General features: G+C 28.6%; 1 protein-coding gene across 1 annotated transcript in view; it reads right to left on the bottom strand.

Moving 5' to 3' along the window:
* LOC107443866 (uncharacterized) overlaps window positions 1-25,945 on the bottom strand; it is a 224,181-nt gene that overhangs the window by 113,563 nt on the left and 84,673 nt on the right. Inside the window, exon 8 of the mRNA XM_016057873.3 lies at window positions 15,654-15,911. Coding sequence (XP_015913359.1) covers window positions 15,654-15,911 — 258 coding nt within the window. The remainder of the gene's footprint in view (window positions 1-15,653; window positions 15,912-25,945) is intronic.

A 25,945-nucleotide genomic window follows, 5' to 3' on the forward strand; every position in this document is an offset into this window, starting at 1 on the left:
ACAAAACTCGATTAATTATGTATTGCCAATAAAATCTATATGATAATAAAAATATAAATAAATAATAAAAAGAAATTCGCTACATTAAATGGAAAAAATCCCTGTTTTTCAACGCAAGAAAGTTTATAAAATATGTTTCATTGAAATCTACATTTTTATTGATAGTAGTAAAAAATGAAACAGTCTTGCACTGAAATTTTTATTTATCTGAGTTTTTTTTTAAAAAAATGTCGAGAAATCTTTGAAAACCACAATCACATCTAACACTTCCATAACTCTCCATTTATATATGAAAAAAGGGGAAAATTCTAAAAAGTTTCCCTTCAAACCAAATATTTATCCTGTTTTCCCTGCTCGAAATTCCCTAGAAAAATAGTCCTCACCATCAGAGTTCTGCAATTGATATGCTAATGCCTAAAGCTACCTACAGTTAGTCCTTTAAAGTTTTTAATCAAACATTTCAGCATCGCAGCTTCTCTTAAAACGAAAAAAAAAAACTAATTTAGATTTTTCCTCTATTTCTTTTTCGATTTTTCTCTCTTGATAGAAGTTTTCTTTAATAGTGTGGAAGGATTTGAGAAGTTGCTTTTGCTTCCGTAAAAACTTATTGAATCTTTTTTTTTTCTGATATAAAAAAAATAATAATAAAACTGTAGCAGTAGCGGAAATTAGTTCTCCTGGCACATAAATTATCTTTTCAAAATTATTTTCTTTTTTTCAGTTTTTCTTTTTATCTTGCGAAAGTTTTGTGAAAGACACGAAAATTAAACATAATAAAGTTACAGCTATAACGGGAAGTTGTCAATCAATTTTATTGTTGAAAAGTAATTACGAAGAATATAATCAAAAAAATAACGAAAAATAATAATTTAATTTGAAAAATGAAATAGAATTAAAATTGTGATGACGATGATGTGTTTTGATGTGGTATAATTTTTTTAAACATTCCAGTCTAGCATATTGAATTTATGATAAATTAACTTAAAAATTTATTTTGTAAGAGGAAGTAGAATGAATGTATTTAAATGTGGTAAAACATTTTTAACTCTCAAGTCAAGCTTATTAAATTGTAAAATAAAAAAAACTTCTTACTGATAATGAATGAGTTTTAAAGACAATGTGAATTTTTTTTTTCTTATATTAATGCAGGAAAATACAGGGGATTTAAAAATAAGAATTTTAATTATGCTTAAAACAAATTATTTAATCATATTTTAATTTTTTCTGAAAGAAAGCTAAGGAATATTATACTAAATTCGGCAGACATTATTTTCCCAGGATAAAAAACTTTTATCTTAATAAAAAGATGGAGCACAGATTAGAAGCCTAAACCTAAAATTAATTCTGCTAAATTTCATGAACTTAACCTAATTTGAAAATATAATTAAAAAATATTTTACTTTTATAATCTTTCTTCCTACTTTAGTTTGCAATATTCTGTATTTTGTATATGGCATTTTGTTTAACCTTTTCCAATATCAGTGATATACATTATAATATTAGTTTTTACTTCAAAAAAAAACAATGTTGATCAAATTTAAGTACTCTAAATAACTTTTGTTTCATTTTTAAAACCCATCTTATTTAATGTGCGTTTCATTTCATGAAACATCTGATGAAAAATCGAAGCAAAAAACTCGGTTCGGTTAATTGCATTTTGCTTATGAAAGAAGAAAGTTAATTCACGACTAGTTCAAAAATTCGTTACCAGATTTGTCAACAGATGGCTAGGCTGTTTGGTAAAAACTTTCAAACAACATTTTTCATCATAAATAAGTAAATAACGCAGTGAGAAGACAAGTAGCTAGTCAGTGGCGCCATCTTTTGTCTAACTTTTTATGATTTTAAAATTTGGCTTGAAAACTTGGTCTTGTATACTAAGCAAGCAGCAGAAAAGCGTAGTTTTTTTTTTAATGTCTGGGATCATTTTGGAAGCAGCCGGCATATAATTATACATTAAAAAAACGGAAACTGTATTTATTTTCTACCAAGGTTTTAACAGCTAGAACTTCGACAGCTAATATATAAGAAAAACTTAATATTTTGAGTTCAATATTAACCGAAAGTGATCTTAAAGTTTTCTTTCCTTTTGATAAAGTTCTTCTAAAAATCAAATTACCTTTTTTTCACATTCCGTTGATTTTAATGAGGAATGGAATATAATCAATTTACATAGACAATAATTCTTAGGGTCGTCGGGGTGAAAAGTAAATGATAAATTATCTAAACTTTCTTAACTCATTGTTGATCGGTGACGAGTTAACTCGTCATTGCACTCGCATTATATACTTCAATTTATGAGATCTAGGGTGATATAGAATATTCTTAAGTTTAATTTCATTTTATTCATCATAAATAAAATTAATAGGAGCTTTTTTAGATGTTTTACTTTATTTCTATATTAAATTACAAAATAACAGATGATGACATCACATTGTTTTGAGTAAAATTGTCAAAAAAGTGTTAGGAGTTGCATCACACATTTTGAAACAAAATTCATTTATGTTGAACGTCAATTCCAGAATCATTTCAGTTATGTACACTTGCAACCATGTTGATGTAAATTATTCTTTAATAAAAATAATTAGTTTGCTATTAACGGTAAAATTCTCTAGCAGCATGTTGTTAGAATAAATTAGTGAAGAGCTATAATACCATTATACTTTTTTGCAAAATATAAAACTAAGAATTAAATCCATTGAATTAGGCACAGAAAAAAAATTAACTCTTGTATTACAAGATTGTATTCTTGTATTATTCTTGTATTATTTACCCACTAGGTATCTGTATGAATTTAGAAGAAAAATTTACTAAACTTTTTAACATCTATCTTCTCCAAGTCAGCAGAAAATTCTTCCGAAATTCTGTTCATAGTTTCTGCCACATGTTTCAAATAGTTAGACGAACAATAAAACACAAAAGACGTCAACACTTTTGCTGCGGTTTACCTGAGAGGCTCTCTGGACTCCAGAGTCTGTACCATCAAACTCAGAGACCTCAACAATTAATCGGCCACAGAATGACTGATATGGTACTGAAAACTGAGATAAACTTCGCCAGTGGACGACATAACTTTTTCCAAAGAAAGTATTCCAGCGTGTCCCAACGTCTTTTCTTAGAAAACGTCGATTACTTGGGACACTCTTATTAATGGACTGTCATCGTTCTGCCAGACCAAGAGGTATGTCCTGGCAGAGGCGGTCTTTTCTTACATTCTAAGATTGTCGCCTCTGACGTTCGAAGATAGACGATTCGAATGTTAAAATTGACTCCCTTTTCTTCGCCTAAGCTTTCAGACATCCTTTTACACCAGTGTTAAGAATTCTTTTCTTTTGCAGTGTCAGAGAGGTAATGGTAGGTATTTTACGGCATGTTGAATTGAAGAATCTTCTAGAATAAAATAATCTAGAGAATGCGCATGAAAGTGAAAAATCAAGAGAACCATTTTTCTACTGTTGTTAAAGTTTTGTTGGCCGATATCCCTTCGTCAGATTCTTAAAATTTTGAGCAATTACCTTTATGATAGTTTAACAAAATTTTATTTTTAATTCATCTGCAGATCGATAATAACGTAGGTTTGATGAATGAAAATGTTGTACATTGAATATTAAAAACTTCTCTAAATGTCAGATGACTTTTTAAGTGCAATTATAAAAAAGTGTGATTAAAAATTATAAACTCTTTTCGCAACTTAAAGTTATGTTGTATTTTAGGAACAAACCTAATTTGTAACTAGTATCAATATTGTAATAATTTCAGTAGTTGTTTTATATACGTCTTTTATTTGTTTAATTATTTGTTTAATTATTTTTATTATTTTATTCTATTAATTATTTTTGTTTAATTATTTATATTCTTAAAAATCAATCTTCAAAAAGGAAGAAATCATTTCATCAGTATTTTATAACGTTTTAAAAATATGAGCTTCTTTACAGTGTCTTAAATTAGCTAAATTATCTTCGTGTAAAAGTAAAACACTCATCTTTGGAATCCTTGTTAGGACTTATTCTGCAATCTACACTAGATGTGTTGATAAAAAGGTTAAACATTTAAATTCTGTGAGGAGCTTAGGTTACATTTGTAGAATAGAATGAAATGGTATACTTAGAACTAATTTGTATTCTAATACATATTTCATAGTCTTATATTAATATGCATATTTTATCACCACGCAACCATTTCCAAGCATCTAGCTCCGTTTCAGATTGTACCATAGACAGGTTAAAAATATCCTGGCATTCTTTTAAACAATTATATTTAAACAAATGAAATATAAAGGAATGCTTTAGGAGCTCGTAATGCCTGCGCTTTGAAACAGTAAATTTCCTGCAACCTTAATAAGATGCTAAATAGAATCATATTTTCGTTCAAATTTAACCGTAATATTGTGTAATAAAGTCTAAGAAATACAATAATAAGTTTAAACTTTTCACTATATTAAGATTGCAGTAATTTTGAATAGTAATATGAAAGAGCACACTCCAGAATTCCAAGCAGATTATGAAGCGAAATTTATATTAAAGCAATTTTTTTGTTTGTGGTAAGACAGCTATTGGATTTTAAATTATGGTTAGTTAACTATCATTATGAATATTACTTATTAAAAAAAGTACATTGACAGGATTTAAACTACTTAAGATAAATTTTTTAATAAATAATTAATTAGTTATAGTAATATATCACGTGCTTTTTTTGCCATAACATGCTTTGGATTGTTTATGTTATCAAAGAATCTTCGAGTATGGTTACAGTATGATCATCATATATGCATATAAATACAGGTGTTTCATAACTGTTTAAAGTATTATATTTTAAACTTTAAATACGTTTGTTTAAAAAATCCCTTACTCAATTTTTAAAAAAAATTTTGCAAAAATTTAAAAAAATTTAGTCACGAGTAATGTTTAGAAGAAATGATGCTACCAACTAAATAGTTAAAAATATACGTTTATGTAAATAAAAAATAAAATTTAAAATTTTCATGAAACTTTATAGTAAATGTTAGTTTCAAATTATTAGTATTTTAAATTACATGTGTTGTTGACATTATTTCATGTAACATAGCTTTGGACTTTATTCAGGAGGGAAAATTTAGAAATAAAAATTTTTTTAAAAGAAATGTTGTACAAAAGACATTTTTAAATACATGAATTATTCGGATTAATCAATCTGTCCTGAAATTCCCATTGCTTTTATTAAGACATTTTGCATAGTACCTATACATACAAAAATATTTATGTTCATAGAATGTAACAAAATATTAAAAATAAAATAAATGTTTTTTGTTATATTATAAATGGAAAAAAAAGTTCATTGTTGTTCTATAAATATCAACTGCCCCATTAAATTGAAAAATAGAAAACAAATAATTGGAAACAGGCATTAAATACTTTGCAATAGTATTTCTTCGTATTTCATTTTATTCCATTGTTTTGATAGCAAAAGACATTCGTCTCACGAACATTCGAATTATCTCCCTCGCATCCCCCACTTAATGTCAGATACTCCAGACCCACAAGAGGCATATCCGTGAGATATCTATTTCCGAAATATCTCATCTCTTGAAATCAAAACAGGGCAGAACTGAATTTATTGTTTAGATCGCACATAATCGGTCCCCAGGGCAATGAAGAAAAAGTTCTGTCAGGAGAAGGTTTTTCAATGAAATCTTTCGGAGCGTGAAAAAGAAAAAAGCAAGAACACAGAAAAGATAAATCAATACTGCTGCTCATCTTATACAGACAATTTTTTTCTTCCTTTTTTCATCTCTTTCCTTTCGTCTGCTCCGCAACAAATACTATATTTTTTCTTCTTTTTTAAACTCATCTAAATCAGGAAAAAAATGTTTGTAAGAGGCGAGAATGTTTTTTTTTTGAAAAAAAAAAACGAAAAAAAAAGTGCAAGCAGTTTGACAGATTTCGTGCGTCCTGGTGCGTATATTGTCTGCGCCGGTTGTTGTTTCACGGATGAATTCTTGCATCTACAGCGTATGGTAGCAAGCGCACCCTCATGTCTTCGCACAAATGACGGAATTTCTATTCTGAACGATCTGAAATATTTTAGACGCTTAAAACTTCTTTTATTTTTGCATCGCTTGAAGATCACTGTAAACATTGAAAAACGTTTGCAATTTCAGACATTTGTATTTCACACGTAATGTTAAAATGTGTCATCGAATCTGTGACATTTAAGGATCACGGATGTGTTTATGCTTCGATGAATTTATTCGTTGTTACGAACATTTTTGTTCTTGTAAAATGTTTATTTAGTTATAAATTGAATGCTTAGTAATCAAGCACTTCATTGGGAAATTCAAAACAACAAAAAATAGTGAAAGATAAAAAATAGTGCTCAATCTGGATGGGTAGAATGATAAAATAAATTACTTCTTTCTATCTTTTGCATTTTATTTTTCTAATTTTTATTCTGATACAACTACAATTCTGATACAATTATTTTTATTCTGATACAATTATTTGACTAGTGGAACTCAAACTACACTGAGCAAAACAGTATAATCAAAATTACCTACAGTGTTTCTGGCTCTATGGAAACTCTAAAAAGTTCGGAATTTTTTTTTCATAATCCTTTGACAATAATTTTGGTAAAATTAACAATAAAATATGTCTTTATAATAAGTGATAAAATTTGGTAATTTTATGTTACCAAACTTCTCAGTTTTGTATCTTTTACTAAATGTGTGGTAATAAGGACTATTCTTTTTGAAAACCAGAATTTCCAGTAAACTGATACCTCATGAACGGAAAAATTACCAAATGAATGGTTTCAATACGGTATATTTTTTTTATCTACCTAAATTATGTTTTTTTTTTACGTTTAGTACAGAATTACGTTTTAGTACAGAATTGTCTGTACTACACAATTAAATTTAATTTTACAAGAATATTTTTATCCCCATAAGAAAAGTTAAACTCTTTTTAAAAAAATCACAATAATCTAATTTTAAATAATTTATACTATTTCTTTCAAGAAGTTTTCGAATAATTTCAAAGCCCAAAGCTTCTTTTAATTTCAATCCGATCGAAGATTTTTGTAAATATATTAAATCGCTTGCACTTTCAACCATCTTTTATTTCACATGTTATGTTGAAATGTGGTATCATATCTGAGGTATTTAAAAATCAGAAATGTTTTCATGTTTGATAATTTACAATTTATTGTGATGAGCAACTTTTCTTACTAAAAAAAGCCTTTTTATTGATAAATAATATTTTTAGTAATCAAGTAGTTTAGTAATTCATTCAATGATCCAAAACCAAAAAAGTTTATAATCTGGCTAGTTTTTTGCGCGTACTAAAATAGTCACATTCACTTAAAATTAACAATTTAAAATAGCTTGATTTGAATTCGTTAAACTCATTTACCTCAACTAAATTAAAATATTTTCGACTCTTAAAACATCTTTTATTTTCATCCCGTTTAAAGATCTTTTTATAGATTTAAAAATAATGACAAATTCAAACAATTGTATTCCTCACTTAATTTTTAAATATGTCATCGAACTATATATTTAAGAATCAGGAGTAGCTTCATGCTTTTTATTAGATGAAAATTTTTTATAACCTATTAAATTAGCTTTATTTTAATTTAAATTAATTTCTTACATTAATTTAGTTAGTATTTATTAAAATTTTGTTTTTTTTATTGAGTTAATGGTGGTCAAAAATTTTATTAAAAAATGTGAAGTAAAAAAGTTGTATATGTTTTACCTGGTTTGCTAAAAGTATATATATAACAAAAACTTTTCCCTTAACATTCAAAGTTTTATTTTTATTTTTTGTTTCTGAAATCTCCAATAACGCTTTGATTTAACTATCAAGTTCGAACTAAAATAAAACTGTCTAAAATAATTGTCTGAAAATGCACGACTGAAAACATATTAATTGCTAGATGAATCAAGATACTTCATCTTAAGTTAAATTTAAGTGAACTAACTCAAGCTTCAGGACAGTATATTCTGAGTTAAGCTTAAGTTGATTTATATCATTTTCTATCTACGATCAGCATTATTTGAGTTAATTTTTATAATTTTCGATCTGCAATCAGAATTCTTAAGTTAATAGCTTTCATTTTGGAATACAATCGGCCTTATTTAAGTTAAATATTATAAATTTTAATTTACAATCAGAATTATTTAAGACATATTATGGAATCTTGTTTTGAAGGAATCTTTAAAATAAAAAATAAAAAATCATAGAGGTAAACGATAATAAACGACTCAATTTCACTAAATGTAATATCGACGATAAAAAATAATTTTTATTTTTAGAGCTTTGTTCTTCTTTGTGGTGGTTTAAAATAAAATAACTTAGCAAGCATTTATTTTTATTAGTTTTTTAAATGAATTTTCTATAAACAATTTTAAAAATAATTTTCTCTGTCAGTTAAGGAAAATTATCTAATTATATTCATTTTATCAAGAAAAATTATCCATTGAGGACTTAATTAAAAATATTTGATTTTCGCTTTAATAAACGTTAACCACATTTTTAAGTATTAAAATACGAAAAATAAGCATAAAATATTTTAAAATTTTGCTTAACATAAAACAATTTTTCTTTTCCAAAGCTCTTTTTTCAGTCTTAAAAATAAATTTTCAAGCAATATCCTTTTTTAAAAATGTTTCATTTTTGATATCGAATTGGGCTTAAAATCCCTTAAGATTAAGCGCTGTCCTTACAAAAGAAACAAAAAAATCCCAGAAGAATAAATATTGAAGAATGAAAAAATAAAAAAAAACATAGAAAAAACTTCCTTGTGAACAGAGCGGAATCATTGTTCCTACCTTGTGTTAAGATTTCGGTAGAATTACAATTAGAAAAAGAAAGAAAAAGAAAAGAAAATGAAGTAGGATCTTCATTAAAGTGCTATTTAAATAGGGATGCGAGTTTCTTTTTTTCGACTAGATATTATTAAGTTATTTTTAATTTTTTTTTTCTGACTTGGTTTTCTTTCGCTCAAAAAAAGTGACTTATCGCTATGCAACTGTCAACTCTTGTTTCGCTTTCTTTGTTAACGAAAAAGAGAAATGTTACTTTTCATTATGCCAGAAGAGGAGAAAGAACTTAGTCTTGCATTGATTGTAATAATTTATGACGAAGCAGTAAAAGTAAAGAAAAATTATCTTCATATTTTCTAAGTTTGTATTGATCAGTGTTTTTTAATACACTGTCTTAGATTTATAATTAAAATGGCTCTTTCTGTGCTGAAATTTTTTTTTTTTATGAAATATTGCATTAAGTAATTTTTTTAGTAAATAGTTAAAAGCTGACTACTTAAAACAAATTTGTCAAAATTGTATTATAAAGGACCATCTCGTACTGTAAGAGACACAAAAACGCATAAAAGTTTTGAAAGTTTTAAGTGTAATTCGCTTTATTGACAGTAGCTCAGAAAATAGAACAAAATGCAATCTGGACGTAGTTATATTGTTACATTGAACATTGTAGACATTAATGAAGGAAAAATAAAAAATAAATGCAGTAAGATCTTCAATAAAGGACCATATAAATAGAGATGCGAATTTTTTCTTCCTACTAGATATTATTAAGTTATTTTTAATTTTTTTCAGTCCTGAATTTATTTAGTTAAAAAAAAGTGACTTATTGCTATGCAACTCTCCGTTTCGCTTTTTTGTTAACGAAAAAGAGAAATGTTACGTTTCATTATGCCAGAAGAGGAGAAAGAGCTTAGACTTGCATTGATTTTAATAATTCATAACGAAGTAGTAAAAATAAAGATACATTATTTTTATATTTCCTAAGTTTGCATCGGTTAGTGTTTTTAATTCACTTTCTTAGATTGATAATTAAAATGGTTTTTTCAGTCTTTTCAAATTTGTTTATAAATTATACCTTTAAATAAATTTTTAATAAATAGTTTAAAGCTAACTACTTAAAACAAATCCTAAGTCAGTAGCCAAGATTGTATTGTAAAGGACCACCTTATGCTGTAAACGACCCGAAAACGCATTAATGTGCTGAAAGTTTAATTTAATGTGTAATTTGTTTTATTCGTAGTAGTTTAGAAAATATAAAATATAATCTGAACATAGTTATACTATTACATTTAAATGAAACGTAGTTACATTGGACATAGCAGACATTAATGTAAAAAAAAATGAAATAAGATGAAGGAAGATCTTCATTAAAGTTCCATATAAATAGAGATGAGAGTTTCTTTTTCCCTACTAGATATTATTAAGTTGTTTTTAATTTTTTTTCTGTCCTGGATTTCTTTGGTTAAAAAAAAGACTTATCGCAATGCAACTCTTTGTTTTGCTTTCTTTGTGAACTAAAAAGCGACATGTTACTTTTCCTAATACCAGAAAAGGAGGGGAAAAAACTTAGACTTGCAATGATTGTAATAATTTGTGACGAAGCAGTAAAATTAAAGAAAAATTATTTTTATATTTCCTAAATTTGTATTGATTATTGCTTCTTAATCCACTTTCTTAGATTTATGATAAAAATGATGTCCTTTTCAGTTTTTTTTTTAGATTATTGCATTAAATAAAAATTTTAATCAGTAGTTTTTAACTAACTTCATAAAACATGGTATCTGACAGTGCACTGTAAAAAAGTATTTTTTAAAATTCAGCAGAAATGTATCAAAATATCTTTGAAACAAATAATAATCGAATTTGAAAAAAACCTCATTTATTTAAAAATTGAAACAGCATACATTCCTTTTGAGCACAGTGCATAGTCTCAAAGGTGGTGTGGAAGAAGAGATGTATGAGAAAAATATTCGTAGGCTGATTGTAGGATTCGAACCAAGGACCTCCGGGTTCGTAGTAGGATACTCTATCCACCCCAATTAATCACTTCAATCCTTGGAGAGTTAAGAAATTTTATCTAGGGGCCATTCTAATATCACATCAGGACATACTAAGAGCCAATTTCAATGCTACAAAGGGTTGCAATTTGTAAAATGTGATCCAAATTCTTAGTCAAGAGATCGGTAATTTTAACTTAACTTTTTGCTTATATCGCTTTATCTTAAAATTGTCTAAGTAAATGGAGTGTAAATTATGGTGTGTCATTGTGATGGCTGCCATATAAGATTTCCTAACTCTTCCTGGAATGGGGTGTCCCACTATGGAGTTTAAAACAACACTTCACTACTCCAAGGTACGATTATAACATTATTCCCAACCTTTCCCAGACATAACAATCATAATTACATAATTTTAATTACGACTTAAATTAATGATTAATTAATTAGTTTTTAAACTTATTTAAATTACGAAATATTAAAGTTTTTTTTTATCTATATTATTTCAAGTATAAAATTGGATACACATTAAATACAATGGCAGAATATTAGAAGTTTATTGATGCGTTAACAATTTCAATGAGAATATATATCATTTAAAGTTTTACCATGGCTAATCGATCAGTAATCCGAATACTTGATAAGGTGATTAGGTTACTAACACGGATTTTCACCAAATTATAGACCACAAATTCCGTTTAAAGACTTGCTAATCATTATTCTTCAAACGTTATTGATGAGTGTAGGTAATTTTAATTGTTTCAAACCATTCATTAAGTTGTTTCAAACACGCGATTACGTAAGGAGAATGATAAGTGGCAAGAGATAATTTGACCGGGCGAAGAAAATATCAGCATAAGAAGCGGAAGAATTGTTTCTTTTTACTACACGCATATCATTTAGTTAATTACATGCTGTTTTTACGTCATACGTTTAAAGAAGCTAAATTTATAATTGACTTTCATATACTATCTTTTTAACAGGCTTCTACATCATTAAAATATATTGCGTCGCTTTTATTTAATTACCGCTTGTTTATTATTCTCGCACCTTTGTTATTAGAAGTAGTAACATTTCATAATGTTTTCTAATCTTTATCTAGCTTTATTTCAAGGCAATGAAATAGTAATGAGACTGAAAAAAATTAAATCAAAAATTAAACAAGTAAGATTAATTCAATATAAATAAAATTTTATGCAACCATAATATGACATATTATTGATCTTTTTTAAACTTATTTACGCAATGAGGCGAGTTATTATAACACACTGATAGAAATTTCTCGGAAATAATGTTCAATTTACCATTTATTTAATTGTCATTTCACCATATGCAACCAAAACTGTTAAATAATCTTAAAAATATGGGATTCAAATTATTAATTGTGCTTCACCGGATACGGTTAAATAATCAGGATTCTATCTGCGTCAATTAAGCTCCCATTATGAAGCCAATAAGCTCTTTGGAGCTGGGTGCATAGCATAGCCCAGATGGCTGATCTCGGGTTCATGGCTGGTAGAAAGAGGGTTCGAATCCCACGTCGACACTAAAATACTTACTCATTTTCTTCAGCACTTAAGCAGTTTCCAGTGTCCTGCATTCTCTAATTTGTGACCCTGGACTATTAGAATACGTTACTTTCACTCGCGCATAGTGGTAGCACCATAAAGCTGGTAATATTTCCCTTCACTTACGATAAGTGAAACATCTAGATAAACTAATAAAACCACATTGCGCGATTCATTTGATAAAACACAACTCAACCACGACGTAACTCCAATGTCCAGTTAAATTCCATTCTTTTTAGAATCCATGATAGCTGCCAATGGTTTAAGAACCGTAAAGATAAAAAAATGTTCCAAACCGTAAATTTTTTGGTTAATTTGATGTAAAGACTGTTGCTGGTTACTTTTCCGTGATTTTAGAATGAAAATTCTTACAGTGCACTTTTGCACAGAAATCTGCATCACTACACAGATCTTATATTTCAAGCTGTGATGGTACGCAGTTTAAAATCGATGTAAAGGTATGGGGTTTTATTCCCAGTGATGGCTTGAGGCCCACCCAGTTCCAGAACGATTGTCATCATCTTGCCTGAAAAGCAAAGTTGATTGTAGAGTACTGCTGACAACATTGTTAATATAATTTGTTTCCAAATTGTTGAGACTTAATCTCAATATTCTCCTGCTTCATAACGTGCAGTTGAAAGAATTACTCATTTTACTTAATATGGTACTAGGTTTAAATGTATTATCATATTTCGTTTTGGGGAGAGATAAATTCGCATTTTGGATCATATAAATTTTCATTTTAGAATTTTGCTGATTGACAGATAGGAAATGATAATATAAGAAAATTATAATAGAAATTTTTCACTTATATAAATGAAATTATTAGCAATGTTTTAAACACTGTTTTGGTTTAAAACGTTGAGAGTTACCTTTCATTGCCTTTTAGTTTTTATACAAAGAATTGAAGTAAAACTGAAAAGAAATTTAAAAAACTAAGTCAGCAAGTTTTAAAACAAAGAATTTCTATAAAATGAAACAGCGCAGTTTTCACTAATGATCAGTAAGAAAAGCGAACAGCTAATAGTTACTCTTTTTGTTTCTGTTTCAACGAAATTCTCGTAGGAACGGAAAGAAAAAAAATACACGTCTTTTACTGCAAAGTTTCCTTAAAACTTTGAAATCACGCACTTTTTCAAAAAACAGCTTAAATCACGTTCCAACTCTTCTAAAAATATCAAGATCAAAAAGATCTAAAATATCATTCTTCCTTTTTTTATTCTCTATACGCAGTAGGTTAACAAGTGTCCGTCAAAGAAAACTAAAAGAATAGAGATTTTTACTCCTTTCTAAAGAAAAATAGAGAAAAGTGCTGTATTCTTCTCTATTTTAGACAGATTCGTTGTGTTTTCTCTGGTACCTTGAAGCTTAGCCGTAAGGTGAAGAGTCAGCAGAGTCCCCCCCCCCCACTTCCACGACCCTTGACAAATACCAAGCACTGTAGATTTTTTTCTTTTCTTATTTTTTGATCCTCACACTTTTATTTTCACTTCTAAATTTTCTTTTCTTAACTTTAATCTTAGTAAAGAAAGAATAATGCTAAGCCGCGCAAAAGAAGTAATGCCTATAGTAGAACAGCGTCGGCAAACTCCCAGAGAGAGTCTACTAGAAGAAAAAAAGAATAGTTTTTCTTCCGGATTTATACCTGTTCAGTTTTTTGTTTTCACTGTTTTACCCATCAGTTTGTTCTTGTATCTAAGGTCAGGATTAGTGTCATATTTGTGATTTTAGTAACTGGCTTTTAAAAACTAAAAAGAGAATGTTGAATGTAAAAAAAAAGAGAAGGATTATTTGCTTGAGCGCTCTGTTTTCTTGTTTGCTATACGTATTAAAGTCAATCAATAGCGGAATAATGGTCAGGCATTTAAACTAAAGTTGATTGGTTGTCACATCTTAGATTTTCTTATTTTAATGGGAATTCTATTGGGAAAATGGTTATTGAGCTAGTATTTCAACGTTCAAGCATTTAAATTTAAGTTGAACGCATGTCACATGGCAGAATTTCTTATTTTATTGGAAATTCGATTGTGTAAATGTTTCCTGTGCTTCTATTATTATAAACAAGTATCAATGGTCAGGCATTCAAACTTAAGTTGAACACATGCCACATCACAGATTTTCTTATTTTAATGGGAATTCCATAGGGAAATGTTTCTTGTGCACGTATTTTGGAAGATTATAAAAAATTTTAGTTAATTTTTTTTGTTGTTAAATTTTATACTCAATTAAATTATATAGGTGGTTAAATTTTGTCAGCATAGATTAAGTTTATTTTATTTAACTTAACATAAACTTTACATTTCACATATTCTCCCCCTTACCTAGATTATAGCCTCTCTGAAGATGTCCCTTACTAAAATAAACTCGTGGTATAAGATAATAGAAATATTGATTTGGTAACGTAATCCACTACTGCTACCATATTATTATTGTTTTTGCTGTTGTTGTTGTGGCTTCCCCACCAACTGTCCGACGAAGTCAGGCAAGATTCATTAAACAGTTAACCCTCAGAAGATCGAGAACCAGAAGGAGAGAAGCATCTTCCTTGTAAAGACCCAAATAGTCCAGCTGAGCTTGATATTTAGAGTAGACTGCTAAAATTCTCCTGCCCTTAACCTTGTCCAAGGTGGCAAATATCACTGATGATATCTTTAATATATTTGAAAAAATTGAATAGTATATAGTTAAATTTAAAACAATGGCTAACGCTTAACCAATTAGAAAATTCAATTTCGTTTCGCTCTCATCCCGCTCGAACTGTTTGTCGTAGAATGTTTTAATGTCGATAGCGACCTTCCTCGTGCTTCGAACTATCTGTATCACTTTTGGTTGGATGATTTAGTAACCTATAAAGGACACACTCACACAGACACAATTTTATATGAATATATTTTAAGTATGTGAACAAATTCTTTATTTCTTAGTACATAAAATCTTTAGTGGAGTCGTCATTTGAAATTTTGAATAAAACATTGAAAAATAATATTTTATTTCCCGAATAAAGCACAAACTAGTAATTAAGTTTAAAAAATAATTAAATTACTAATTACTAATTAATTAAAACATTATTTTTAGTAACTAAATTATGAAAAAACTTTCATTTCTTCTTTTTTGGAGGAAAAAAAAATTAAAGCTATTTTTTTCTTCAAGAAATATAGTTATTTTTGCTTTTAAAAATGTGTTTCCTTTATTTTAAATTTTTACAGTAATTAAAGTAATTTTGTAATATTAAGTTCTTATAATAAGGCAGTAGAATTTCAAATATTTTGTTCAAATGTGTCTACTTACCATCAAAACAAGTCGATATTTCTAAATATTCATTCATGTCTGATCTAACTAGAGACTCTGTTGGTGTAGACTTTCTAGTATGATGAGATAAACCGCAGCTTCTAAATCTAGGATCGTATGTTGCTGAACGACATATGAACTCTTCGGTCTCATAACACTGTTGGCGACAATCTTCAATAGATTCTCCTCTAGAGATTTTCTCCATCAATGTTAGCTTCATCTTCTTCATGAGTTTTGTATTGCAAAATCCTCGAGGCTCTAGAAAATATTTAAGTAACTTTAGACAGGTATAATATATAACTTTGTAATGTTCGCCAAAGAAAAAAAAGTATTTAATCGAGAACTAATGTATTATCTATTTAGTTTTCACGTTAAGCGTAAATGCCACGAAACTGTATACATCACACATTAATTACATCCAAAGTCGTTTGTACAAATTCGCTTGTACATGATTTTTAAAAATTCTTTCACCAACGAAAAAAAAGTCACCAATTTTAGTGTCTCATACTTATAAGTGAAGCTATAATTTTAAACTGTATATGTTATCTTACAATAAAGAAATATCTGATATTTAAAACGAACAAGTAACTGAAGTATTTCAAAAGTTAACAAACTTTATTTGAAAATCGCCAATTAGGCGACATTAGGCGACCTAGATGAAAATTATCAAAATCAGTGCCTCAATCATATTTTTACACATTTTTATGAACTCAGATAAATCAGCACTAAAAATTTTTTTTTTCAGATAATAAAAAATTAGTCCACAAAAGTTTTTCATTTCTTGAAAATTGTGGCTTTTCCCTATATTGACGTTTTACGCCATTTTCAGTACAAAAAAGGAGGGTGCAGGCTAAGGATAGGCTAAACTTGACCAACAGTCATGAGTAATTCTGTTGCTAACTCACAGTAGTTATAAAAACATCATATTATCTGCAAGAAAGCATCATTTCATGCGACTACAGAGCCTTCGAAAAACAGCCTTACACTAAGTTTTACAAAGATACTTGTTGGGCTTACAGGAAAAATCTATTAAACAGATTTCTAATGTACAGAGTGCACCACCTTTACACTGAAAAACATCATCTCAAGCGACTACAGAGCCTCCGAAAAACAGCCTTAAACTACGTTTTACAAACATACTTGCTGGGCTTATAGGAAAAATCTCTTGAATAGATTTCTAATGTACAGAGTGCACCACGACCTTTACACTGAAATTTTTTTTTGTCTAAAATACCAGTATATGTTAAAATTTATCATATTTCTGGCTCTATGGGAACACCAAAAAGCTCGGTAATTCTGACCGAAGCTCTTTGATAATGATTTTGTTAAAATTAGCTATGAAATAAGGTTTTATAATATGCATTAAATTTGGTAATTTTGGTAAAATTTGGTACGTTCATGGAGCGCTGCGGTAAAGCAGTTGCTTAAGGCGTCGCTCACACCGCTGATTGGAGAGCTGGGATTAGTGAGTATGATCCTGACAGCCGAATAAAATACCGGGGTGTATATGCAGCAAGGTGCGCGATAAATATATAGTGGCTGAAAGTCCTCTCGTTGGTTGTGGTGTGAAAATTTGGAGAGAGGGGTAACAGCACAGACTCTGTCCACGTTGTCAAATCAGGATTATGTAGCTTTCCTACCATGGCCGTCAAAAGTTAGAGCCCTAGAAATAGGGCTACGTGTTAGACTAAGATTGAATGATGATGTTCTCTTCCTGGTATAAAAACGTTAAATTCGGTACAATTTATTTCCAGTTTTGTATTTTTTATTAAATGTGTGGTAAAAAGTACTATAATTTTTAAAATCCAAAATTTCCAATAAACCGTTATTATATGAACGGAAAAACTACCAAGTAAATGTTTTAAATACCGCATATTCTCAATTTATTAATCAGAATTTTTATCTTTGTCAGAAATGCCATTACTTTACAGTACGGTAATTTTTTCTCCGTGTATGAAATTAATTAAACGAATCTAGAACAATTACTTAGCATATTTTCAAGAGAAAGATTATCATATTATAATAAATAACTTTAAAATCGAAGGCAGTACTAATGTTTAATTTTAGTCACACAACAAGCATAATGTAAAATTTCTACATTAAACAGTGTATTACAGATGTACTGGGCTTACATTCAAATTCTCTTAGAGGGGCTTATAATCCATACCTGCATGAATTATAATTCACCTCATTCTCCATTCATGGACTCCATTCCAATACTCGTCATTAAATTGAAAAAAAAAGGTTTAAATATAATTTAAAAATGAATCATTATACCATTATAAAGTATAATTTTATAATCGAATACGGTAATTTTGGTAAATTTTAAAGAAATTTCACAAATTATACATATAATCTACTGAACATGATATAGTGAATATACTTTTGTAACGAGTTTAATTGAATTCAAAGTTTAATGACACAATAGCAACATGAGGAGAAATTGTTCGAAATTTGAATGGTATTTTTTGACCAAGGAAAGCTGATCAAACAGCTCTATAAACTAAGTCTGATGCAAAGGAAAAAAATGAGGAAGAATCAAAAGCTGAGTTCAAGATTGTGAAATCTGTGTTTGCTCAAATATTAAACACATCCAGAGAGGGGAGTTTTAAGTAAAAATAATTTTAATGTCAATAGTGTGTCATTTTGTACTTAAAATATTTCCTAACTCAGATTAAATGAACTTCAAGCATTCACTATTTTAAATGTAGAGCTCTTTCAAAGGAAAGAACAAAAATAATTTCAGAAATGAAATGAAAGGCAAAAAAAAAAATTTACTTTTAGTCATTTAAAAAACACATTTTTTAAACAATCCTAATAAGAAATTTGCAAACAACATACATTCGTGACTTCTTTTTCGTGTTGAAAGTTCTTATTTGAATCCTTTAAAAAAATATCTTGCTTTCTCTTGTAAATTTAAAAAATTACAAGACTATGAATTGAAATTCCAAGATACTCATCTGAGAAAAATTTCATTTTCAAGAAAAAATGACCGTCAGCTTCCATATTTTTAAAACTGATAGTATTTTTTCTTCAAAAAAATTGTATCAACAATGATTTTTTTTAAATCAGAAAGTAAGTCCAAATAATAACTTTTTATAAAAAAGTGCTATCTTTTTTTTCCTTCAAAACGTAGCTAGAGAAAAAAGTAACAAAAAAAAACAATAAAAATTTTTTAATATACGAGTTTTTTAAACTACATAAAAGTTATCTTTTACATATTTTCCGATTGCTTGGGAAAAAAACTTATAAATTTCTTGTATTTTCTCAGATTAGAAATTATATTTAGTATACGTGAAGAAATTATATTAAATTTGCTTTCAAATTTTTGTATTTCCTAAGATTAAGTTCAAATTTTTTTTAAAGTTTTGTTTTCAGATTCACTTTCATACCACGTTGCAGTCAGAACATTATTTTTCTTCAGAAATAATAATGTATTGCGGTTTGACTATGATTGATAGTGACAGGGAATCGAAAAAGAATAACTTTTTCGGATCTTGAAAACCAAAGCTGTGCCAAAATTGATAGCCATCAACTACAAATTTTAAATGTAAGCCGCCAAGAATGATGGAATCTAAATTGATTACGTTTACACATTTTGAATGAAAATAGTTTTTACAATAGCTATTTTTTTTATTATAGACTTGCTACCCAACGGACCTTGAAATGCTGATGTCTATTATTATAATGATCTTTTTCATTATTTTTTTTTATTTCAATTATTATCTTTTTGCTTTGTTGGAAGACGGAATGTAGGAAATTTTAAAAAAACTTCATGAGTAATATTTTTTTTTGCGATACAACATTGCTTTAACTGCTGCCATTAGAAATTAAAAAAATATGTTTTGCTTTAACGATTTCGATTAGGTACCATTGACATTGTAGGTGAAAAGCAAAAAATATTTTAATAATATAGCCAATATTAGCATCTAATCAATAGCATTAAAAAATGTCATGATGTTCTAGAGCAGGGGTTTCCAATAGGCGGCCCGAGGGCCGCATCAGACCGGCGAAGCCTTTTTTTTGTGGCCCGCGAACTAAAAAGTATTAGTTATCATTTTTCTGCAGACAATTTTCGTAAAAAATCTATATGGGTTTAAAATACTTTTCTCGTTAATAAAAACCTAATTTCTTCGTTTCTGTAAAATTTAATATACCAACTATGCAAAAAAATTTATTTCTCAGGTTTTGCATCCAAGAAAATATTTATTCAAATACAAAAATAATCGTGTATGTTGCTCTTTTTTATTTAAATTTTTTGTATTTTGTGAAGATAGTTTAGCATGTGCGTATCATAATTCTGCTCGAAGAAATTCTCCGATTTAACTTTTTGAAACCACTAAATTTGGACGAAAATATTTACACACACACATTTGTAAATTTTAAATTTAAAATGTAAATATCTATTCTCTGGTGGATGCAGCAAACTAACCTCAATTTTCCCACTAAATATTTTGTGTGCTACTATAATGTAAGTTTTAATACCAACCTTTTTAAAGTTTTATATCTTAACAATTAGATAGCTGTTGCACATTAATTGTTTAAGACATAGAGGCACATTAAAGTTACTGTAGCCCGAATTCTTATTATTTATTTTATATTTTTAAAAATTTTATTAATAACAATCAAATATTTTCAAAAACCTACTTTTTTTTTAATTTGTAATTCAATGCTGTTGTTTTGTACAACTTGGTAAAAATCTGACAGTAATATCTAATGTTCCTTCTAACATAAAAGAGTCCTACATAAAATTTTGATAACGTTGCGGCCCGCCACTTGATTTGTGTTTTTAGTTCCGGCCCCCGGCCTCATGTAAGTTGGAAGCCCCTGTTCTAGAATTTATATCTATATATTACCGGCAATGCACGAAATGCCGGGGATGTGAACAATGTTTCACGTTTTTTGGTAAAGCATATAAATTGAGAAATATTACATACTTTAAATATGCATTGTGTACAACGCCAAAAGCGTTTTAGACATTATATGATAGTATGGTTAATTTATTGCAAATCATAGAAAAAGAAACAACACATCGCACTCGCTCTCTCTTTTTCTTAAGTATTTAGTTGACAACCAAAGTAAAATAGGATTTCCTTTATCTAAAAAGTCAATTTTTAATAACGGGCTTAATTGTTCAATAAAAATATAATACAATTTGGAAAAAAATACGTAGGGAGTACCGGGAAATTGCCCAAACAATTCTCTTTATCCCTTTAATCCAATTATTATTCATAACACAGGGTGCTAACTAAATGCACATACCCTTTTTTATGAAAGGATACAAAAAATATGAACAAATTTGTAGAACCACAAATATTACTTTCATCTAATAAGAAAGAATGATACTCACACTAATAAAAAACATAATCGAAAAATAATTGATTCCAGTCTTAGCATAAAATGCCAGAATTCCAAATTTGAATGCAACATATGTGTCATTTTTATTTCTACTTTTTTTTTAATTTTAAGATTATTACTGTTTAGTTACCTAAATATTTTGTCAAATTTGTATCATTATGCGGTATAGTTTTTTAACAATTTCTGGTTCAAATCTTCAATTGCATGTAATGGTCTATTTCCACATTATGTATCCTAATATCAAACTTTATGGATCAATTAACATTTTGAGGATTAATTTTTTAAAAAAAAGAAAGGTATGCAAATAAAATAATTTTCGTTAACAAATAGCAAGAAATTTACAAAATAATGTCTCAAATAATCACCAAAAGCTGACAAAATAATCTCTTAAAAACGTGCAGAGCAGTCTGAGGACAAAATTAAACAGACATTCGTGCAAATATTTCTATTGGATTAGTCTAATATACATCAGTAAATTTTCCAATCAGAAACGCCATCTGTTAACGAATTGTTCATCTACTTTTTAAAATTGATAAAAATAAAAGTAGCTTCCTAAGCACAGCGTAAATCACGTTTTCAATCTTTTTTCAAATCGTCAGTAATTTTTTTGGTTAATTTTAAAATAAATAGATCATTCTTTATTATTTAATAAACTGATTTACTGAAATATTTTAAGTTGAAATGAACTTTTACAGGATTGAATTCTGTACATTTTTGCTTTTCATTTTTCTTGTCGTTAAAAGCAAGGATACAAGGGAATGCATTACTTTTAAAATCCATATTTAGATTAATTCAATTATTCCATTGAGAATAGTTGGGGATATTGTTTAAGTAAATTTCTCAAAACAAATCTAGATTTATCATTTTTAAAGATTCTGGATGAAAAATAAAATGTTTTTAATGTTTTATTTAAATTAATGGTTTTAAAATACATCAAAGGATTTATCAACAGATTGTACTATTTACTCAAAATAGTTTTCATAGCAGCAAACAACTCACTGCTTACAAGCTTAAATAGAAGACTTGATTTATGGTTGCTCAAAATATGATCAATTGTTAGGAACGTATTTGAACATAATCCTTTGGCAACCCGAGAAAAACTCAAACAAATGTTTTCCAAAGAAAAATATAATAAAACCTAAAATAAGCTATGGGAGCTCTTGACAAATAGTAGCTTTTGACCAAACGCCTCTTTCCATTTATCAAAATAAATACGAATGTGAGCTACCAGTCTTTTTCACGTAAATAGGTTTCAAGTTTTTGACATTACCCGCTTTATTTGAACAATGAAAGAAGTTTCATATTTCTGCAATAGACAAATAATACAGAAGGGAAACTAGCAACATCTTCCACCGTGTATGAACATCCGGAATTGATGGGTTGATATTTTTCATGTCTTTAGATTCCATGGATTGATGAATCGGTTATCATGAGGAAATAGAACTGCAATATCTTAAATGAAAGTGTTATTTTTTTGGAGTAAGAAAATTTCAATTCCACTCAGAATGTGTCATTTTGTCGATGAGTTCTTAGCGAAAAAATTGGAAAAGAAAAATTACGAAATCTGTCTATTGATGATAACGCATGAACATGTCGAATCATGTAGCGTTAGGGACGCTTTAGATTGATTCTATGCGATTCATTCAATAAATGAATCGACTGTCATTCAGAAATAAAAATGCTATATCTTAGATGAAAATAATATTTTTAAAATAAATAAATAAAAATAGGAGAAATAATTTTTGAATGAAACTTATTGAATCTTAGATTCTTAATTTTTAATTGAAATGTTCTCATTTCTTTCATTCCTAGTTACCTCTTATCTATCTGATATATATATATATATATATGTAAAATGATGCAGTCGGACCGAGCAGGGAAACAGACACAGGATTTTAATTAAATCAGAGAAACTTTTATTTGATCATTCTTAGTTGAGTGGGAGCGAAGAAGTGATCTTTACTCCATCAGCAAACAGTCTTTCTGGTAGGGAAAATCTTGCAAAAAATCCTAAAATGTCTCTATTTAGGGAAAAGAGGGAAAACTCAGAAATTACAATTGGTTAATGAACTTGCTCGAGTGATTCCCACGGCTTAAAAGGGAAAAAAGATCTTTATTTAAATGTATGCATACTTTGGCTAAAAATAGATTTAGAAACAGGATGTGGCTTTTAAAAGTGTGAGAAAGTATTTCAAATAGAATAATTAATTAGTAATAAAGTAGGAGTTGTTTTATAGCAAAGAAACTAACATAAAAAGATTAATAAAAGGCTTTTTATGTTACATATATATATATATATACAGGAAAAAATCATGACCTATCACATGAATTTTCGGTAAGGATTATATTATTAGCATTAGTTTGATTTTTTTAACCTGTTTATTTAATTATCCCTCTGTATTTACATTTTATTTTATAACCGGCGTTGGACTGCTAACCCAATTTTGGGTTTACGACTACTACTTTGGGTTTACTACACTGTAGTTTTGCAATTTTGAACCCAATCCAGAAGAAAGGGAATTCCTGATTCAAATATTGGGAGAAATTTGCCTTTGTAGAGGAATATTTGAGGGAACTAAACCACATTTTCGGTACAAGACGAGGAAAACAATAAAAACCGCCTACAGTTAGCCTAGCGGCAACCCATTATCCATCTACCACTGAAGGTATTTTCAAGCAGCACTGAGATCGGTGGGAGTCGGGTGCGGAATCGCGTGGGTGCGACCAATCATCGCTAGGATTCAAGCCCAGTTCACCTAATTCGAAGGGGCCTACTCTATCCCCTAAGCCTCTGCGTTTACATTGTAGAATATAGTGATACACGTCATATTTGGATTTTTTTCCTTCGGATATTGGATCTAAAAAGAGGCCGAGTTTAAAAAATACAAAAACTCCTGAGAATCTAGGAAAAATTCAATGTCCTTTTATTATTTTACATCTTGCTTCGTTGTTCTTCTTCCGTTGTGTATGAAAAAGGTAATAAAGTACAACAATGTCAAAACTTAGGAGAAAAATTTCACATTTTGTCATTTATCTCCATAACTCCTGTACGTATTTAATGAAATTTAGTTTGATTACACATTGTTATGGTTTAGCTGCAATTTTAAATTAAAAGAAATATGATTCAACTATTGTCACAGATGTAAATTTTCTTTAAAAAAATTAATTACAATTCCATTTGATATATTGTAGTTTCAAGTTTTATTTCTTCATATCAACTAATTTTGCAAGAATCAGTCTTGTGATTCTAAAGTATCTTAAAAAATTTTTTGTGCTTCAAATTCCAAGACAAAAATTCAATGTTAATTGGTTGCCTTTTTCGCCATTAAAAATATTCTTAAGCTTTTTTACTTCAAAGTAATCAATCATTCTCCTGTCATATTCCTTTATCTTTGCAAAGGAAGGAGAGAATGATACTGCTCATGTGAAATATTTCCGACTGCGGCATCTTTTGATCTGGACCGTACTCGTTATGAGACCCAACAAGCTGGAATGACACTTTAAATGCTTTCAATCACTCTTACTCTGGAAATTCTATTTTACTTCTAATCTATTTGGAAACTGTATTTAACAGAGATGGGCAAAGAAAGAGAACTGAAATCTAGTCATTGAAGTGTTTATATAAATGAAACATTTATTCAAACATTTGATTGATGATCAAATGTGAATGTAACAACTCATGCCTTACAGGTACACATTGCTGCTTTATTTTTTCTGCGCATCGTGGGAGGTCCTACAAGGAGATATTATTACGTTTCCTATCCGTGATGGGAAGGTGTAAACGTTCTAATTTAATTGATTGAGCAGGTGATATGGGACTAAATATCCCTATTAGGTATAATAGGACGAGTAACTTGACTGCCTGTGTAAGTACTAAAAACATATTCATTTCTCTGTAGCTACATCTAGAATTAAGTCTAGAATTATATACGTGTGTGTGTGTGTAATTATCTTCTGATAATTATTCCTTATTCAGAAATATTGCATTAAAATGTATACCAATAGATGTGTCTTGAGGAAGACTGTTGGTTTTTTCCCATTTACAGTTTTCTTTTTTTATATTATTTTATTATTTGTGTTTATATATATANAAAACACCTATATATATATATATATATACCAAAGCGTCATTTACATCAACCTATTTAGACCACCTTAGATTTACAACCCCTTTGTGAGACTGCCTAGATTTTTAAGGCAAAAAAATAATTTTATCATACACCATTTTTACAGATATCATTAAGAGCGTAGAGTTATTGGAGTATTTTTGTGAGATTACATCTATTTATTGCCAGAGGCCATAGAGCAACTTTTAATAGGGAGAAACAACGCTGGGAAGAGTAAGAAAAAGTCAAACCATCTGACGTTGACAAACAGAGATTTCCGGTTAGGAGAGAAAATTTTATGTATTTATTTGGATTCTTGCCGAGAAACGAAGAAAATGTCTTTATTTAGGAAAATGACTGATTTTATCGCTAGTGGAAAAGTGGTTTAAGTGACTTGTTATCATTATCGTCAAACTCTAATTACGGACGTTCCTGGATTTATTTTATTGCTACAGTTTTAATGATGGTACAACATAGCTTTTAGGACAAAAACATACGTTTCATGTACTATTTTGTTAATTATATATTATAAAACTGAAATAGATGCTATATATGTGTTAGGAATTTTACTAATTGTTCAGTTATCTTTTATCACTACATTTCTTTATTCGTAATACAATTGAGATTTTCACAATTTTTTTCAATTTGATTCACCTTATTATCTCCATTATGTAATGAAACAGTATAAAATAATAGTAATAATAGTAATGCAATACAAATATAAAATAATGGAGTAAGTCTATTGATTCAAAATATAATATTTATGTGTATTAATTTAATTTTATTGCTTTTTAAACTATCTAAGAATTTTCAGCAAAATTTAAACGT

The sequence above is a fragment of the Parasteatoda tepidariorum genome, chromosome 3 (genome assembly GCF_043381705.1).
Source record: "Parasteatoda tepidariorum isolate YZ-2023 chromosome 3, CAS_Ptep_4.0, whole genome shotgun sequence".
Taxonomy (NCBI): domain Eukaryota; kingdom Metazoa; phylum Arthropoda; class Arachnida; order Araneae; family Theridiidae; genus Parasteatoda; species Parasteatoda tepidariorum.